Source organism: Cynara cardunculus (genome assembly GCF_001531365.2).
Source record: "Cynara cardunculus var. scolymus isolate 2C chromosome LG 17, CcrdV1, whole genome shotgun sequence".
In the NCBI taxonomy this organism is placed as follows: Eukaryota; Viridiplantae; Streptophyta; class Magnoliopsida; order Asterales; family Asteraceae; genus Cynara; species Cynara cardunculus.
Window position 1 is genome coordinate 35,106,657 of NC_037544.1, and position 14,265 is coordinate 35,120,921.

Consider the following 14,265-nt stretch of genomic DNA (forward strand, 5'->3'; position numbering starts at 1 on the left):
CCCCCTCCCCTTTGGCACTAACCTCAGCTGCTGAGTGAACCAAAAAATGCTTCCTCATATTGATGTCTTTGAAGACGGGTTCTATGTATGGCTGATTAAGATTGTCGATAATCAAATTTTTTGTCCAAACTTCTTCTATCTTTCAAAATACTTCTTCAATTTTCCCTTTTCATTCCATTAAATCTCCCTTCATACTCATTCTCTCTACTTATTTATCTTATTTATATATCAGGTTTAACCTAACGGTATGTGAGTCTTTTGCCTCCTAAGAGATTAGGGGTTCAAATCTCACCAAAAGTAAGGACGATGTATGAGTTTATTTATTCTATTTACTATATATAAATATTATATACTTAAAAAAAAGTAGTTTAAACATTTTTCAGATAAAAAAGTAGAATAATAAATATGTAAGATTCATATAAAGATCTTGTCAAAGAAAAAGTGTGCACTAATGATTTGTATACAAGGTTTTGTTCACCCTTTAAATAATACATTGTATTGGATGTGGTCTCAAGGTGTGCTTTGGAAAAAGGGGAAGTATAAAGAGAGGCACAATTTAAAAAAAAATTAAACAAAGTCAAATATCACCTTAAAAATTAGGGATTGCTTGATAGTTGCTGAATTGTTTTGTGTAAAATGATTAAGTGGTTAGAATAATTAAGAGGCTCTCATGATATAGTGCAAAATTTAATATAATTGTTTACAATGAAATTAGGGTGCTGAATGATTAAGGGATGCCCATGAGACAAAATAATTCGAAGTGTTTTAGAATCATTAAGAGGCGGACTTTTTTTTTTTTTTTTTGCAAAACAAAATTCACCTCTTAATGATTCAGAAGCTGTCTCTTAATGAAATTATTAAGAGGTAAACAAACAACCCCTATTTTTTATCGCTATTACCGGGTAAGATTCTATGTCCTTGAATAAGAGGTAAACTTACTGAATAAGACTCTATATCCTTGTCATCGCTATTATTAAGTAAGATTCTCAATCTTTATCGTGTTCATCCAATAAGGTAAATTGTTCCAATAAGCATTTATCGAGTAAACGTCTACTGTTGACAGGTAAAAAGAAGATAAAAAAAATAAAAATAGAGAATAATGAGGGAAAATAAAGGAATGAAAAGTAAATATGATGGAAAATCAGAAGAGGGGTATTTTTGAATAATAAGAAAAGTTTAGTATCCTCTCAATATTTGAACTCAAAATTTCCCATGAAATTAGGAATTAAAAAAAGTGTAAATACTAAAAATTAAATGTTTAATTAATAATTAAAATGTCTTTGAGCAAGAAATGTTTATAAAAATATATAATAAATACAAAATTTTAAATGCCACAAATTCAAAATTCATGACTTCTGGTAACCGAGCCACTGTTATTGTACCACCGTCATTATCAATGTTGGTTTCTAGGCATTGTCGCCAATCAACATCACCTTAATTATATTATCAATCGTTTGTCTTTTTTTTTTTAATTCGGTGTAGTTGTCAGCTTGTCATTTTACTCACCACGTTAATGAGCAATACACGATGCAAGTTCTGTCATTGCGTTTTAATGGAACTTTTTAATCATATCCTCGATAACCTTGTTCCCTTCCCAAGAAAACTAGAGCGTCCATTAATCATTGTCGATGTTCTTTACCATCTCCTCGTGTCAGCTTCTATCGTGCTGTAGCAAAACTGTGTCTACAATCATCTTTGATTGTACTGTTAAGTGTCATTCAACTAGTCATTCGTTGTCTAATCCTAGACATGCTGACGGGTTTAATTCAAGCATCTACTGTCACCCAACCTTTGCAAACCCAATATTTAGTTAACATAGTTCTCCATTCAATGAAATCTCTCCAACCCGAATCACACATCACTATATCTGGTTTACTCTTCAGTTACTTGATTGTTTCGATTGACCACTGTCACTCAGAAAATGCCCTAACACCTAGTTTAGTTGTATCAACCCCTTTTGCTTGAATCAAAATCCAAAATCATTGGCAAAAACCTGCACTAACGATTTCGACCTCATGGGAGTTCGCTTGGGCAAGAGCCATTTCAGTATTCTTAGACACAGTCGAAAAACCATCTCACATTAACGCATTAAACAAGAGAGAAAGTTTCATAATACACATGGCATGCATATTTTGTTGCTATCTTCAATCATTACAGCTTCATTACATCTAAAGTTTGTTGTGATGAAAGTTGACGGTACCAATCGTTCAGTGATTTATTTCACCAGTGAAATATCAAACGTGCCAAGTCTTATCTCTTGGTTGTTGTCTTACGTTTGTGTTCTCGAGTGCTTTTTTCAAGAAAAGGGAGGCAAATAGAAGGAAAATGAGGAGAAAAAACGGAAAATAATGTTGATTTTGCTTCTAAAAGTTTACTCCCGAAGTGGGGAGGAAAGTGAACGAAAAGAAATGAAAGAAAAAAAAATTATTGATATTTATAAAATTACACATTTATCCATCAATTATAACTTACTGGGAAATAAATCAAGGCATATTTGTAAAAATGACATATTTTCTTTTTCTTTCTCTCCTACTCAAAAACATGAAAAATCAACCACAAGGGTGGTGCCTAATTGGTTTGAGCTTGACTTCAAATGTCAAAAGTACCGGGAGGTCCCAGGTTCAAATCCAATGAGGAATAAAAGTTCCCTTGTGGCCACAGAGATTCAAATGTGGTGACTCCGAGTTATCTGCAAAGCAGGTGGTTGCCCTGAGATTAGTCGGCTCGCATAGCGGGTTGAATATCCAGGTTAATAAAAGAAAAACATGAAAAATCTGTTTTATTTTATTTTTCTCTCAAGAACACAGATTACAAAAATTATTTATTTCCCTTTCTTTTCCATCCCTTTATTTTTCTTCTAAAATTCGAAAACACAGTATTAAAGAGACAACTGTTTATGTATTATTGCATCTGACATTTTTAATTATTGAATGCTTAAAATACATTGCCAGAGCAATTGCAACAACAATAATGACAACGGTTGTCACAACATAGCAAATATAACTATTCGGTGACCGAAGTGTTTTTTTTTGCTGTTTTCAGATAATTACAATGTTTCTTATGCTATTTTGTTTTCTATCAAATCAATTATTTGCTGCATTTGTACAAATATCAGATAGACATTTATCAGTAAATCTCGACTCGTTTATAAAGTAATTGTACTGTTCATGTTTGATTTTACTTTTCGAAATAAATTTTTTATATGAAAATATTGATTTTCTTTTTTCCTTTTTACGGTTTGTTAGAATTGCATGATTTGTAATGAAACATCCCCTTTATATATGTATCAATTTTCTAAAAAAAACGTGCCATGGCGTGTTATGGCGTCGAGGCGCAACCTTGCCGTCATGTTAACCCCTTTGGCGTGGATATAAGGCGTGGAGCTCGGTATGGCTCGCCCTGGCATGCCATGACGCATTACAAGTGATATGGCGATGAACAATGATGACAACATCGGGCCACGAAACCACATGCATCAAATATCATCATCCTCACTTTCCCGATGAACAACGGCTACAATACTAAATCGTAGTCAGCACCGAACCACCATCAACAACAAGAACCACCTACATCGAATCTCGTCTTCCTCAAACCACCATCGGGACCTCGAGCCACCATCATCATCTTGCTTCAGCAACCATAATAACAAGTCTTTAGTGTTAGTGGGTTTAATTTTGCTTTTATTGTTCAGGTACTGATTATGTACAACCACTGATTGTTTAATGAAATTATATGTTTTGCTTGTGCTTATCTGTTACATATTTTAGGTTTTTCTATATACATTGATTCAAAAGCTTCGGTTTCCAATCACAATGGTGGTGCCTGATTGGTTTGAGCTTGACTCCAAATGTCAAAAGTATCAGGAGGTCCCATGTTCAAATCCAATGAGGAATAAAAATCCCCTTGTGGCCACGGAGGTTCAAATACGGTGACTCCGGGCTATCTTCAAAGCAGGTAGTCGCTCTGGGATTAGTCGGCTCGTATAGCAGGTTAGATATCCATGTTAATAAAAAAAAAGTTTCGATTTCCATGTGCTCTTTTCCCTCTTATTTACCTGTTGAGTATCTGTGAAAAAAAAAGGAACAATAAAGAAAGAGATGTGTTTCTCATTGAGTTTTTTAGGTTGCTTTCGGTTTTTATATTACTTTTGTTTTTAGTTATTAATGGAAGAAAATAATCGAAGAGGAAGAGGAGAGAGGCTACAAGTGGTTGCAACAAACTACAACAAAAGGTATTGTGAGATACGGCAGGAAAAATGATATAATAAGGGGGTGTTTGGGATTCCTTATTTGAAACAACTTATGTTTTTCTACAAAAGCACTTATCAACTTATTATAAGTCGGAAATGTTTAACTTCTTCAAAAACTTCTTATTACCGATCTGCCTCCGGTATAAGTTGGTTATCCAAACACTCAAAAATGCTTATTACCGATGCCACATCGGAATAAATCAATAAGTTACTTTTATAAACAATCCCAAACACCTTCTAAATATAGTTATAATATATTAATATTACAATTTTTATAAAATAATAATAAAAAGACTAAAATACCCTTAGCTAATTTACTCACTAATCATAACATACTTGACTTCTAGCCAGCTCAATTGGGCATATTGCCACTTGGCCTGTCACCATTTACAAATATAACGTGGGGACCACTTTCACAGTTGGCACCCAACCTGGAAAGCATTTTTCCTTTTTTACCCTCTTTTTGAAAATTTCAATTAAGCACATAATGTTTAATTAACTTAACTACATTCAGACATCTTAATATGTCAATAAGACATATTTCTCTGTGTCTTATTCACATCAATTTTTTTTATAACAAAGGATTTGATCATTATTATTAAAAGATGCATCATAATTATGGCTTTCTTCAGCATGTGCATTAATTAATAAAAACATGTGTCAATAATATTTTATGCAGTTATGACATCATTAATCACAGTTGTTGAAATAAAATGGTTAAAGTTACAGAATTTAATATTCAATAAATAAAAATTCAGAAACTATGGACTTATTATTAAATAAGTCGATATCATGTAGCACGAGAAAAGGCCCCTGGTCAAAAACCAAAAACTTTTGTTGACTAGTTTAAATTTTTTATTTTCACCCTCGTTTTATAAGATTTCCCCTCAGTCCCATATGGCCATATGTTTCCCTCCCCCAAGTCCCATCCAACGTGCCCCCACCCCATTAATTTTCTGGATCCGCTACTGGCTCCAGCCCAGAATACAATCCAGAATTATTGCAGTAGGATAATGGCTAAGAGGATTTGAACTCAATCTTGTCGCCCCTGTCAATAAACATGCATGAATCATTTCACGGTAGTGTTTCTTTTTAAAAAGCCATCACCCTTTACAGGAAATATGCTTTCTATTTTTTGGGTTGAGAAAATATTGTTTGCATCTTATCTATTTCATATCTTAGGGACTGTTTGTTTACCTTTTAATAGTTTTATTAAAAGATAATATCTAAATTCTTAACATGATGAATCTTGTTTGACAAAAAAAAAGCATGCCTATTTATGATTCCAAAGTATTCTGAATAATTTTGTATTTTGGGTCTCTCTTAACCATTCAACGTCCTAATTAAATTCTGAACAATTACCAAACAATTATATTTCATTTTACACTATATCATGAGAGTATTTTTAATCATTGTAATCACTTAATCATTCAGCAACTATCAAAAAATTGATTTTGTTGGCCAAAATTTAAATAAAGCAGGAATAGAAGGGCATAATAGGAATATTGTTGAGGTTAAATTATTGATCACATAGTTTGTATCATACATCATGATTCATATTCTTTCAAAAAGATGCGATTCCATCATCAAGAAATTTTTAAACCCTTTAATTATTAAATAAATAAAAAGAAAAGAAAAGAAAAAAACAAATAAATAAATTAAGAAAGATCCGAATCTAAACTATCGAACATTCCGAAAATCGAAGCCCTAATCGTACGGTTGTCAACCTTCAAAAACTGATCTTTAAATCTGCCACCATTCGCTGGCAGTCTTCTAACAATGACGAACAGCATCATTCCACCATAAAATTCTCTTCCCCCATTATTTTATCAGAGAAAAATCAACTCATTTCCTCTGTCTGCATCGCATTAATCGTCTTTCTCCGGTAGCAACCACCATTCTTTCGCCGGAAAAATCCATTTTTCCGGTAGGAATCCGGAGGATCTTTGAGGGTTTCGACAAGTGGGTTGGTGATGTTTTGCTTCAAACATTCACTAAAAACACATATATAAAATATCACGTCTCTGTTGCGTCTTTTCTGAAACAAAGCTTTTTTAAAGAAACCCAATTCGTTAAACCAAAGGAATAAGTCCTTTGTTTTCATTTATGGGTTTGTCTTGAAATTAGAGAACTTTAAGGTTTTTTTTTCTTGTATCTTTCACTAGAAAATCTATAGATATATATAGTTGTATGTATATATAGTTGGTGGTGGTGGAGGAGGATGGTGATGATGGTGGCGTCGCCCAAAAATTCGTTAAAAGCGGTGTTTGAAAGAGTAGGAGTTTATGGTTTTGGTGGTGGTGGTGGTGGTGGTGGTGGTGGTGGAAGCAGCGACAGACAGAAAAGAATAAGATATGAGATTCATGATGAAGATGACACCATGGAAATGGTTCAGCTTGGTGCTGATAGAACCAAGAATGTGCTTATTTTGATGAGTGATACCGGTGGTGGCCACCGTGCCTCCGCCGAGGCCATCCGTGATGCCTTCAAGATGGAATTTGGTGATGAATACAGGGTAAAAATTTCTACCATTCATTATGAATATATCTATGTTCTTCACATACATTTCTATATAAAAAAATTGATCCAATAATGTTAAAATTCTTGAATTTTGCATAAAGATCATGTGGTTGCTCATAAATTTTCCTCTTTTATGTTATTTGTTTCATTGGAATTAATCACTCGAGCAATCTTTAGTTTTGTGATCAATCTATTCACATATGAATAGATGATCCTAGGTTTTAATTTTGTCCCAAGTTATGTGTGTTTGTTGTCTTGAACAATTGTCAATCCAGAACTTTGCCACTTTCATACTGATCTTGAATCTTGATCTTGCAATTTTGTATGTGATCACTTAAGTATTCATTCGGTTTACGCAGATATTTGTTAAGGATGTATGGAAAGAATACACGGGGTGGCCGTTAAACGACATGGAAAATCAGTACAAGTTCATGGTTAAACACGTCCAGCTTTGGAGCGTAGCGTTTCATGGCACTTCTCCTCGATGGATACATGGTGTTTATCTTGCCGCCATTGCCGCCTTCTATGCCAAGTATATATATTCTTGATACCGTAGTTTTAACGATGTTTTAGGGTACGCTTGGTGCACGGGAAACAGGACAGTACAAAAACTTGTTGTACTAGTTTGACGCGATATTAGACTGGCGCAGAACTTGACCTGAGACAAGACAAGATTGCTTAATTTTATGCAACTTCAAACCCTAAAACATTAGTACAGTCTTGTCATGTCCAGTACAGTCTTGTCGCGAGGGCGTTTCTGGAAACAATTATATTGGAAATTTTGTGGGCATTCTTTGTTTTTTCTAACGTCTTTGGCGAAATCTTGATTGAAGGGAGGTCGAGGCCGGTTTAATGGAGTACAAGCCGGACATTATCATCAGCGTTCATCCTCTTATGCAACACATTCCTTTAACGGTTCTTAAATGGCAAGGCTTACAGAAGAAAGTCATATTCGTGACCGTTATTACGGATCTGAATACATGCCACCGGACGTGGTAAATGTCATAATTACCCTCATCGTTGAGCCTAATTACGATACTTGATCCGAATATATTCAAACTTTTGTTACATAACCAGGTTTCACCCAGGGGTCAAAAGATGCTACTGCCCTTCGGAAGAAGTATCAAAGCGGGCTTTGCTAGACGGTCTAGAACAAAACCAAGTGCGTGTTTTCGGATTGCCGGTTCGGCCCTCTTTTGCCCGTGCTGTCCTCGACAAGGTTACAACTTTTCCTTCGGTTTTTTTTCTTTATCATGGATTTCTTGGGGGTAATTTGGGGATTTTTACAGGATGGCTTAAGAGTAGAGCTAGAACTCGATCCGGTACTCCCTGCGGTTTTGCTGATGGGAGGTGGTGAAGGAATGGGCCCCGTGAAGAAAACCGCAAAGGCGCTTGCAGAATCTTTATTCGATAACGAAACTGGGAAACCATTGGGACAAATGGTCGTGATATGTGGTCGAAACAAAGCTTTAGCTTCTTCGCTTCAGTCTTTGGAGTGGAAGATACCCGTTAAGGTAAAACGATTATATTTTGTTTTTCAAACCAAACGAACCCAGTATATCCCACCCGGAGGTGGAGTCCGAGGAGGGTAAAATGTATGCAGACGTGGCCTGTACCCCAAATAGTAGAGCAGTTGCTTTCTTGAATACTGTTAACATGAATCAAATCTGTGGTTTTGATGATAGGTTAGAGGATTCGAGACGCAGATGCAGAAGTGGATGGGTGCTTGTGACTGCATTATAACCAAGGTTCGATCTTTTAGTCTATCAAACCGAGCTAGTAGCTCGTATCGCATATGGTTAATACATTACTTCATGAATCTTGGTTCGGAGCGACTCTGCGGTGGTAGTCGTAACTTGCAACTCCGGTTATCGTCTAACGGTGTTTTCGTTGGATCTTGTAGGCGGGTCCCGGCACGATTGCCGAGGCGTTGATCAGAGGGCTTCCGATCATCCTCAATGACTATATTCCAGGACAAGTATGTAGAATCTAACATTTTTCTTACATACAATGTTCTCAAGAATTGTGATCGGTCTTGTAAGATATGTAGAAATCTATCAGATATATTCTGGACAGTAATCTGATGAGGTTCCACATATCAGCTAAATGACCTTCTGACAAGTGCTTATAATAATCCATTACCTACCGACAAGTTTCTCAGAATTCTTGATATAGAAGTAGCATTCTTCTGTAAAGCAGTGACATTCTTAAACCTGTCAGAAGGTCATGGATTAAAAAAAGTTGTCAGAAGGTTATTTAACCAAAGAACTCTGGTGGTGGGTGGGTGGGTGGATGGGTGGGGGCGGACACTCGCTAGCCTTTGTTGGAGGGGGCTTGTCGGAGTCCCACATCAGCTATCCATCCGACCTGTAGGGTCGATGAACGATCTTGGTTTTAAAACGTTGCTCATACTCTTCGTTAATTTGCTTGACCAATAGGAAAAAGGAAACGTCCCGTACGTGGTGGGCAATGGCGCCGGTGTGTTCACCCGAAGCCCGAAGGAGACCGCTCGGATCGTGGCCGGATGGTTCACCACCAATGCAGATGAACGCAAGAAAATGTCTGAAAACGCCCTCAAGTTGGCTCAACCGGAGGCCGTGTTCGACATTGTGAGGGACATCCACGACTTGGCGTGTCAACGTGGGCCGCTCGCTGACGTTTCCTACGTTTTAACGTCGTCGTTTTCTAGCTTAATTTAGCAAGATGTACATGTAATTTGATTAGATAATCATTACCTACCATTCTTTGAGCTTGCAGAAAAGCTTGTGTGTGGCAAAAATTGTAAGTTTTGTGTTGTGGATTTAGGGTTTGTAGGACATGAAGAAGTTGGTGTGCAAAATTTTAGTTTGTATTGTTAGTTTTTTTTTATATTATTAACCTGATATCCAACTCGCTATGCGAGCCGACTAATCCCAGGACGACCACCTGCTTTGCATATAGCATGGAGTCATCGCATTTAAATCTCTGTGGTCACAAGAGGATTTTTATTCCTCCTTGGATTTAAACTTGAGACCTATTAGTACTTTTGATCTTTGGACCCAAGCTCAAACCAATGAGATTATATCATTAATTTTGTTAGGGGGTGTTTGGGATTGCTTATTTAGGATGCTTATCAACTTATTTCAGTTCCGTACCGCCGATAAGTTATTTCTAGTGTTTGGATGAGAAAAAAAGAAAACGGCTTATACCGGTGCCAAACCGGTAATAAGCAGTTTTTGATAAGTTAAACYGTCCTGACTTATCAAAATCGACTTTTGACAKATTACCCTTTTAACCCTGTTACCTTTCTCTATACCCCTAACAGACGAGAACCACAGCAGCCCTGTTACCTTTTCTCTCTATACCCTAACAGAGACGAGGAGAACCATGGCGGTTGGAGATGGTGATGGTCTCATCGTCGCCGGCAATCTCGATCTTGTTGGTTCCGATCACCTGTGAAATCTCATCCGTCTCATCGTCGCCGGCAATCTCGATCTTGTTGGTTCCGATCACCTGTGAAATCTCATCCGTCTCATCGTGCCGGCAATCTCGATCTTGTTGGTTTCGTTCTCCTGCATAGACGAGAATCACAGCAGATTGATGGTGGTTCACAGTGGTTGGAGGTGGTGATGGTGGTACATGGCGGTTGGAGATGGTGATCGTCTTCACCAGGAGATTGAGGGGAGAAGGGGATGAGAAGGCTGCTTATTTAGGTGCAAAGGCTGAAGGGGGATTAGGGTTAGGTTTTTTTTTATATATTTTGTATTTGTTTTTATTGTTTTATACTTGAAAATATAGATTTTTGTCAAATATATTATTGTAAACGATGAAAAATAAATTTTTACATGTTAAAAAATCAAATAAGTTAATAAGCAATCTCAAACACTTCCATAAGTCAATAATATGAAAGATTGTCCTTTTTGGTCATTTTACATATATAAGCAAAATTTGCCAAACACTAAAAAACAACATATCAGCTTATTGTTTTTTGGTACCGCTATAAGCTAATCCAAACACTTTTTACAAAACTCCGGTTTGATACCACATAAGTTAATAAGCACTTTTACAAAAAAGCATAAGTTATTTTAAATAAGCAATCCCAAACACCCCCTTAGTTGCAACTCACAAAAATGGATCTTGTTCAATCCTTGATCACATATTGGTTTATAAAAATGCACAAATTGGGATTCTTGATCTTAAACATCATTTCTTTCCGTTCTTTATTTTCTGGGTCTGATTATTGCTTGATTAGAATGGTCATCAATGGCGGAAGGTGGACGGAGGTTGAAGATGAATCAAATTTTCAGTTTTGGCCCTTGAATGTTATTGTGGTAAGCAATTTGATCCCTCCAGAATCAGAAATTGAAAATTTGGAAATTTATACGTCTTTCAACCTTTAAAAGGAAATTAGACATCCGATTTTGGAGGGAACGAATGATATTTTTACTCGAATAAATTCGTAAAGAAATCCGTGCAATTTTTCCGGCGAACTGTTACGGCATCTTCGTCGGATCAGAAGAAGAGCATCCTGTCGTCGTCGATGAAATCAATCATCCCCAGGTATACTTCTCTTCATCTGCTTGATAACAATGGTGATTCTTTTTCATTCTAAACAAACTGCTCGATTTCGATTTCGATTTTGATTTGGGTTTCGATTTTGATTTTGATTTCTTCCCTTATTTATATTCGATTCAGATGGGATTTAATCGGTATTGATTTGTTTGCTAAATGGAAATTAAGAGCAGAATCTATCGTTGGTATACAATTGGGACCTTTCATCCATGGAAGATTGTGTTTCTGAGCTTGTTTTATGTAGTTTATTGATGAAAGTGTATCAGTGATTTATGGGTTTGATCGTTGTATGGTTAATGAAAAGGAAATTCATCTGTTTAAATTGGTCTCCTAGCCGTTTACCTCTCGTGTTTACCTAAATGTCACTAAGTCCGTAGTATTCACATCCGCAATCCGTAATATTTATCCAAACGTCACTACGTCTGCAATACTGCAGATCTGGCTAAACGACAAAAAAAATCAAATTTCACTATGTTAGCAAGTGGTAGCGTCGCAAGTGCGGGTCTGGCTGTCGAAATGCATACCTGGGTTGAATCTGATATTTTTTGTGTCCTCCAGCCAGGTCCATAATATTGCAGATGTAGTGACATTTGAGTAAACAAGAAGAGGAATGACTAGGAGACCAATTTAAATGGATAAAATGGGTATGTGAGTCCATTTCCTACATTGTTCTTTCCATCATTTGATTAGTGATTTAGGTGAAAACTTTGATTGTAAATTGAGGTGTTTGGCAATATAGGCGGGTTCAAAATAAGAAGCTGAAAGAGAAAATTCATATGTGAATTATTGAAGAAATCCAGGAAAAAAATCTATTCGATGATGCATACATGAATCGACATTACATATTATCTTCAAATGGATTTTTTCAATGATTCACATATGAACATTCGTTTAACCTTTTCTTGATATTAAGCCTTCTTATTTGAACTTTCTACTGTAATGGCATTATGGCATTACAGATAAATAATATAACGCCAAAAGATCGTTTCGTAAATTATGAATAGATATCTATTAAATTGGTTATGGGCATTGTTGCTTGTCAAATTGACAAATGATCATAACACATTTTCTTTTTCCTTTTGGTACTTTAACCACAAGGATGGTGTTTGATTGGTTTGAACTTGGTTCCAAAGGTCAAAAGTACCAGGAGGTCCCAGGTTCAAATCCAAGGAGGAATAAAAATCCCCTTGTGGCCACGGATGTTCAAATGCGGTGACTCCGGACTATCTGCAAAACAGGTGGTCGCCCTGGGATTAGTCGGCTCGCATAACGGGTTGGATATTCAAGTTAATTAAAAAAAACTCATGGTATAACAACTCTATCTATGCCCTTCACATTTTTACAAAATGATGGTCCATTTGTTTTGTCAATATAGTTCATGTAGAGGTATTGTTTTTAATTAATCTGGATATTCAATTCGTTATGCGAGCCGACTAATCTCAGGGCGACTACACCTGATTTGCAAGTAGCCCGGTGTCACTGCATTTGAACATCCGTAGCCACAAGGGGATTTTTATTTCTCCTTAAATTTGAACCTGGGACCTTCTTGGATTTGAACCTTGTAGAGGGATTTTTTATGTAAATAAAATAAAATCAAACTAACTCAGTATATCTTATCTGTAAAAAAAATTGATTATTAAATTGAAAGATCTTTTCGGGTGTTTACATGGATTTCTCTTTCCGACCATGATATGTGTGCTTTGTATTATAATGTACAAATACTTTGAAGATTCATTTGTCATCACTTTGTGCTTTTTATACTGTGGAGTTACAGTAAAGTCAGTAAATTTTAACATAGTTGTGCCAAGAGTGTCTTGTGTTTTATGAACAGGGTCTTGTGTAATCATTGAGGAATAGCAGTCAGGGGCAAAGATTTTGGTGACGAGAAATAATCTTGCATTAAACATGGTAAGCATGTTTCAGTATTAGCTTATATTATATAATATTTATATACAACAAATAGTCATTGACCTCATAGGCAGTTGGTCTCTACCAGTAACTCGGACACTGTTAGGCAAAAAATCCTTTAGACATATTGTGTAAATAATAGAAGAAAACTAAGCATTTTTTTTTGTGAAAGCGTAAAAAAAATACTGTGATTTGCAAGAATGAACAGCTTTATACAAATTATGGAAATGTAAAGAGTTGTTCATATTCAAAATCATTGTATTTGATTATGGAAGTCCCTAATTCTTACAAAATTACAGAAGAATAATATTTATAAGTCATTCATTATTCTGTATGAAATAACTGTTTGTTTACAAGTTATTTTGAATAAACTGTATACATAAAATTGCATTAAAAACCAAAAGAACCCTTCGGTTTTCTTGTTCAAAATTCTTGTTGAAAATTGTGATTCTCGGTTTTACATAAATGATGGTTTGTTTACATCAAAAAGTCAAGTAGCGCGATACGAAGGGTCATTTAATTATGCATTATTTCATAGTGATTTCAACAACAGCATTTGTTACTGTTCTTATGAAAATAATAAAGTGAATAGTAAACAACGTAACAAAGAACGATTTTGGATAAGTTATGAAAATATAAAAGGAAAAGTCTAAAAAAACCTAATGGATTTTAATGTTTGGAATGATTAAATCCTTAGACAATTTTTTGGAACAAATAAGTCGTTGGACATTTCAAAACATGTTAAATAACTTTTTGGACAATTTTTTGGAACAAATAAGTTCTTGGACAATCCAAAACATGTTAAATAACTCCTTGGACTTTTCTAAAACATGTTGGATATATTTTTATGACTTGTACAACTAGTTAATGTGGTAAAATAGTGAAAAAAGTCGGAAAAAAACCCAATGAACATTCATATTTTGAACGATTAAGTTCCTAAACAATTTTTGAATCAAAAAGTATTTAGATCTATAAAATTAAACAAATATAACAAAAAAGTACTTACATTTACAAAAAAAAAAATTACATTTAAAAAA

General features: G+C 35.4%; 2 protein-coding genes across 2 annotated transcripts in view; both read left to right on the forward strand.

Moving 5' to 3' along the window:
- The first annotated feature begins 6,470 nt into the window (after window positions 1–6,470).
- On the forward strand, window positions 6,471–9,608 carry LOC112501081 (monogalactosyldiacylglycerol synthase 2, chloroplastic-like). The gene is made up of 8 exons (XM_025104737.1): window positions 6,471–6,764; window positions 7,129–7,301; window positions 7,603–7,764; window positions 7,847–7,988; window positions 8,059–8,283; window positions 8,455–8,517; window positions 8,673–8,747; window positions 9,208–9,608. The coding sequence occupies exons 1-8, from the start codon at window positions 6,471–6,473 to the stop codon at window positions 9,466–9,468; spliced, it is 1,395 nt and encodes a 464-aa protein (XP_024960505.1). The 3' UTR covers window positions 9,469–9,608.
- Window positions 9,609–13,207: 3,599 nt separating this feature from the next.
- Window positions 13,208–14,265, forward strand: part of LOC112500232 (actin-related protein 2/3 complex subunit 3-like) — a 4,739-nt gene continuing 3,681 nt past the window's right edge. Inside the window, exon 1 of the mRNA XM_025103621.1 lies at window positions 13,208–13,228. Within this exon, the coding sequence (XP_024959389.1) occupies window positions 13,226–13,228 (3 nt within the window). The 5' untranslated portion in view covers window positions 13,208–13,225. The remainder of the gene's footprint in view (window positions 13,229–14,265) is intronic.

What these genes read in the sequence shown, in the direction of transcription:
- LOC112501081 (XM_025104737.1), top strand. Translation starts at nt 6,471, where the DNA reads ATGGTGATGATGGTGGCGTCGCCCAAAAATTCGTTAAAAGCGGTGTTT. An exon ending in CCCGTGCTGTCCTCGACAAG is followed by an intron (nt 7,989 to 8,058) that starts GTTACAACTTTT and finishes GGATTTTTACAG; the next exon opens with GATGGCTTAAGAGTAGAGCT. An exon ending in AGTGGAAGATACCCGTTAAG is followed by an intron (nt 8,284 to 8,454) that starts GTAAAACGATTA and finishes TTTTGATGATAG; the next exon opens with GTTAGAGGATTCGAGACGCA.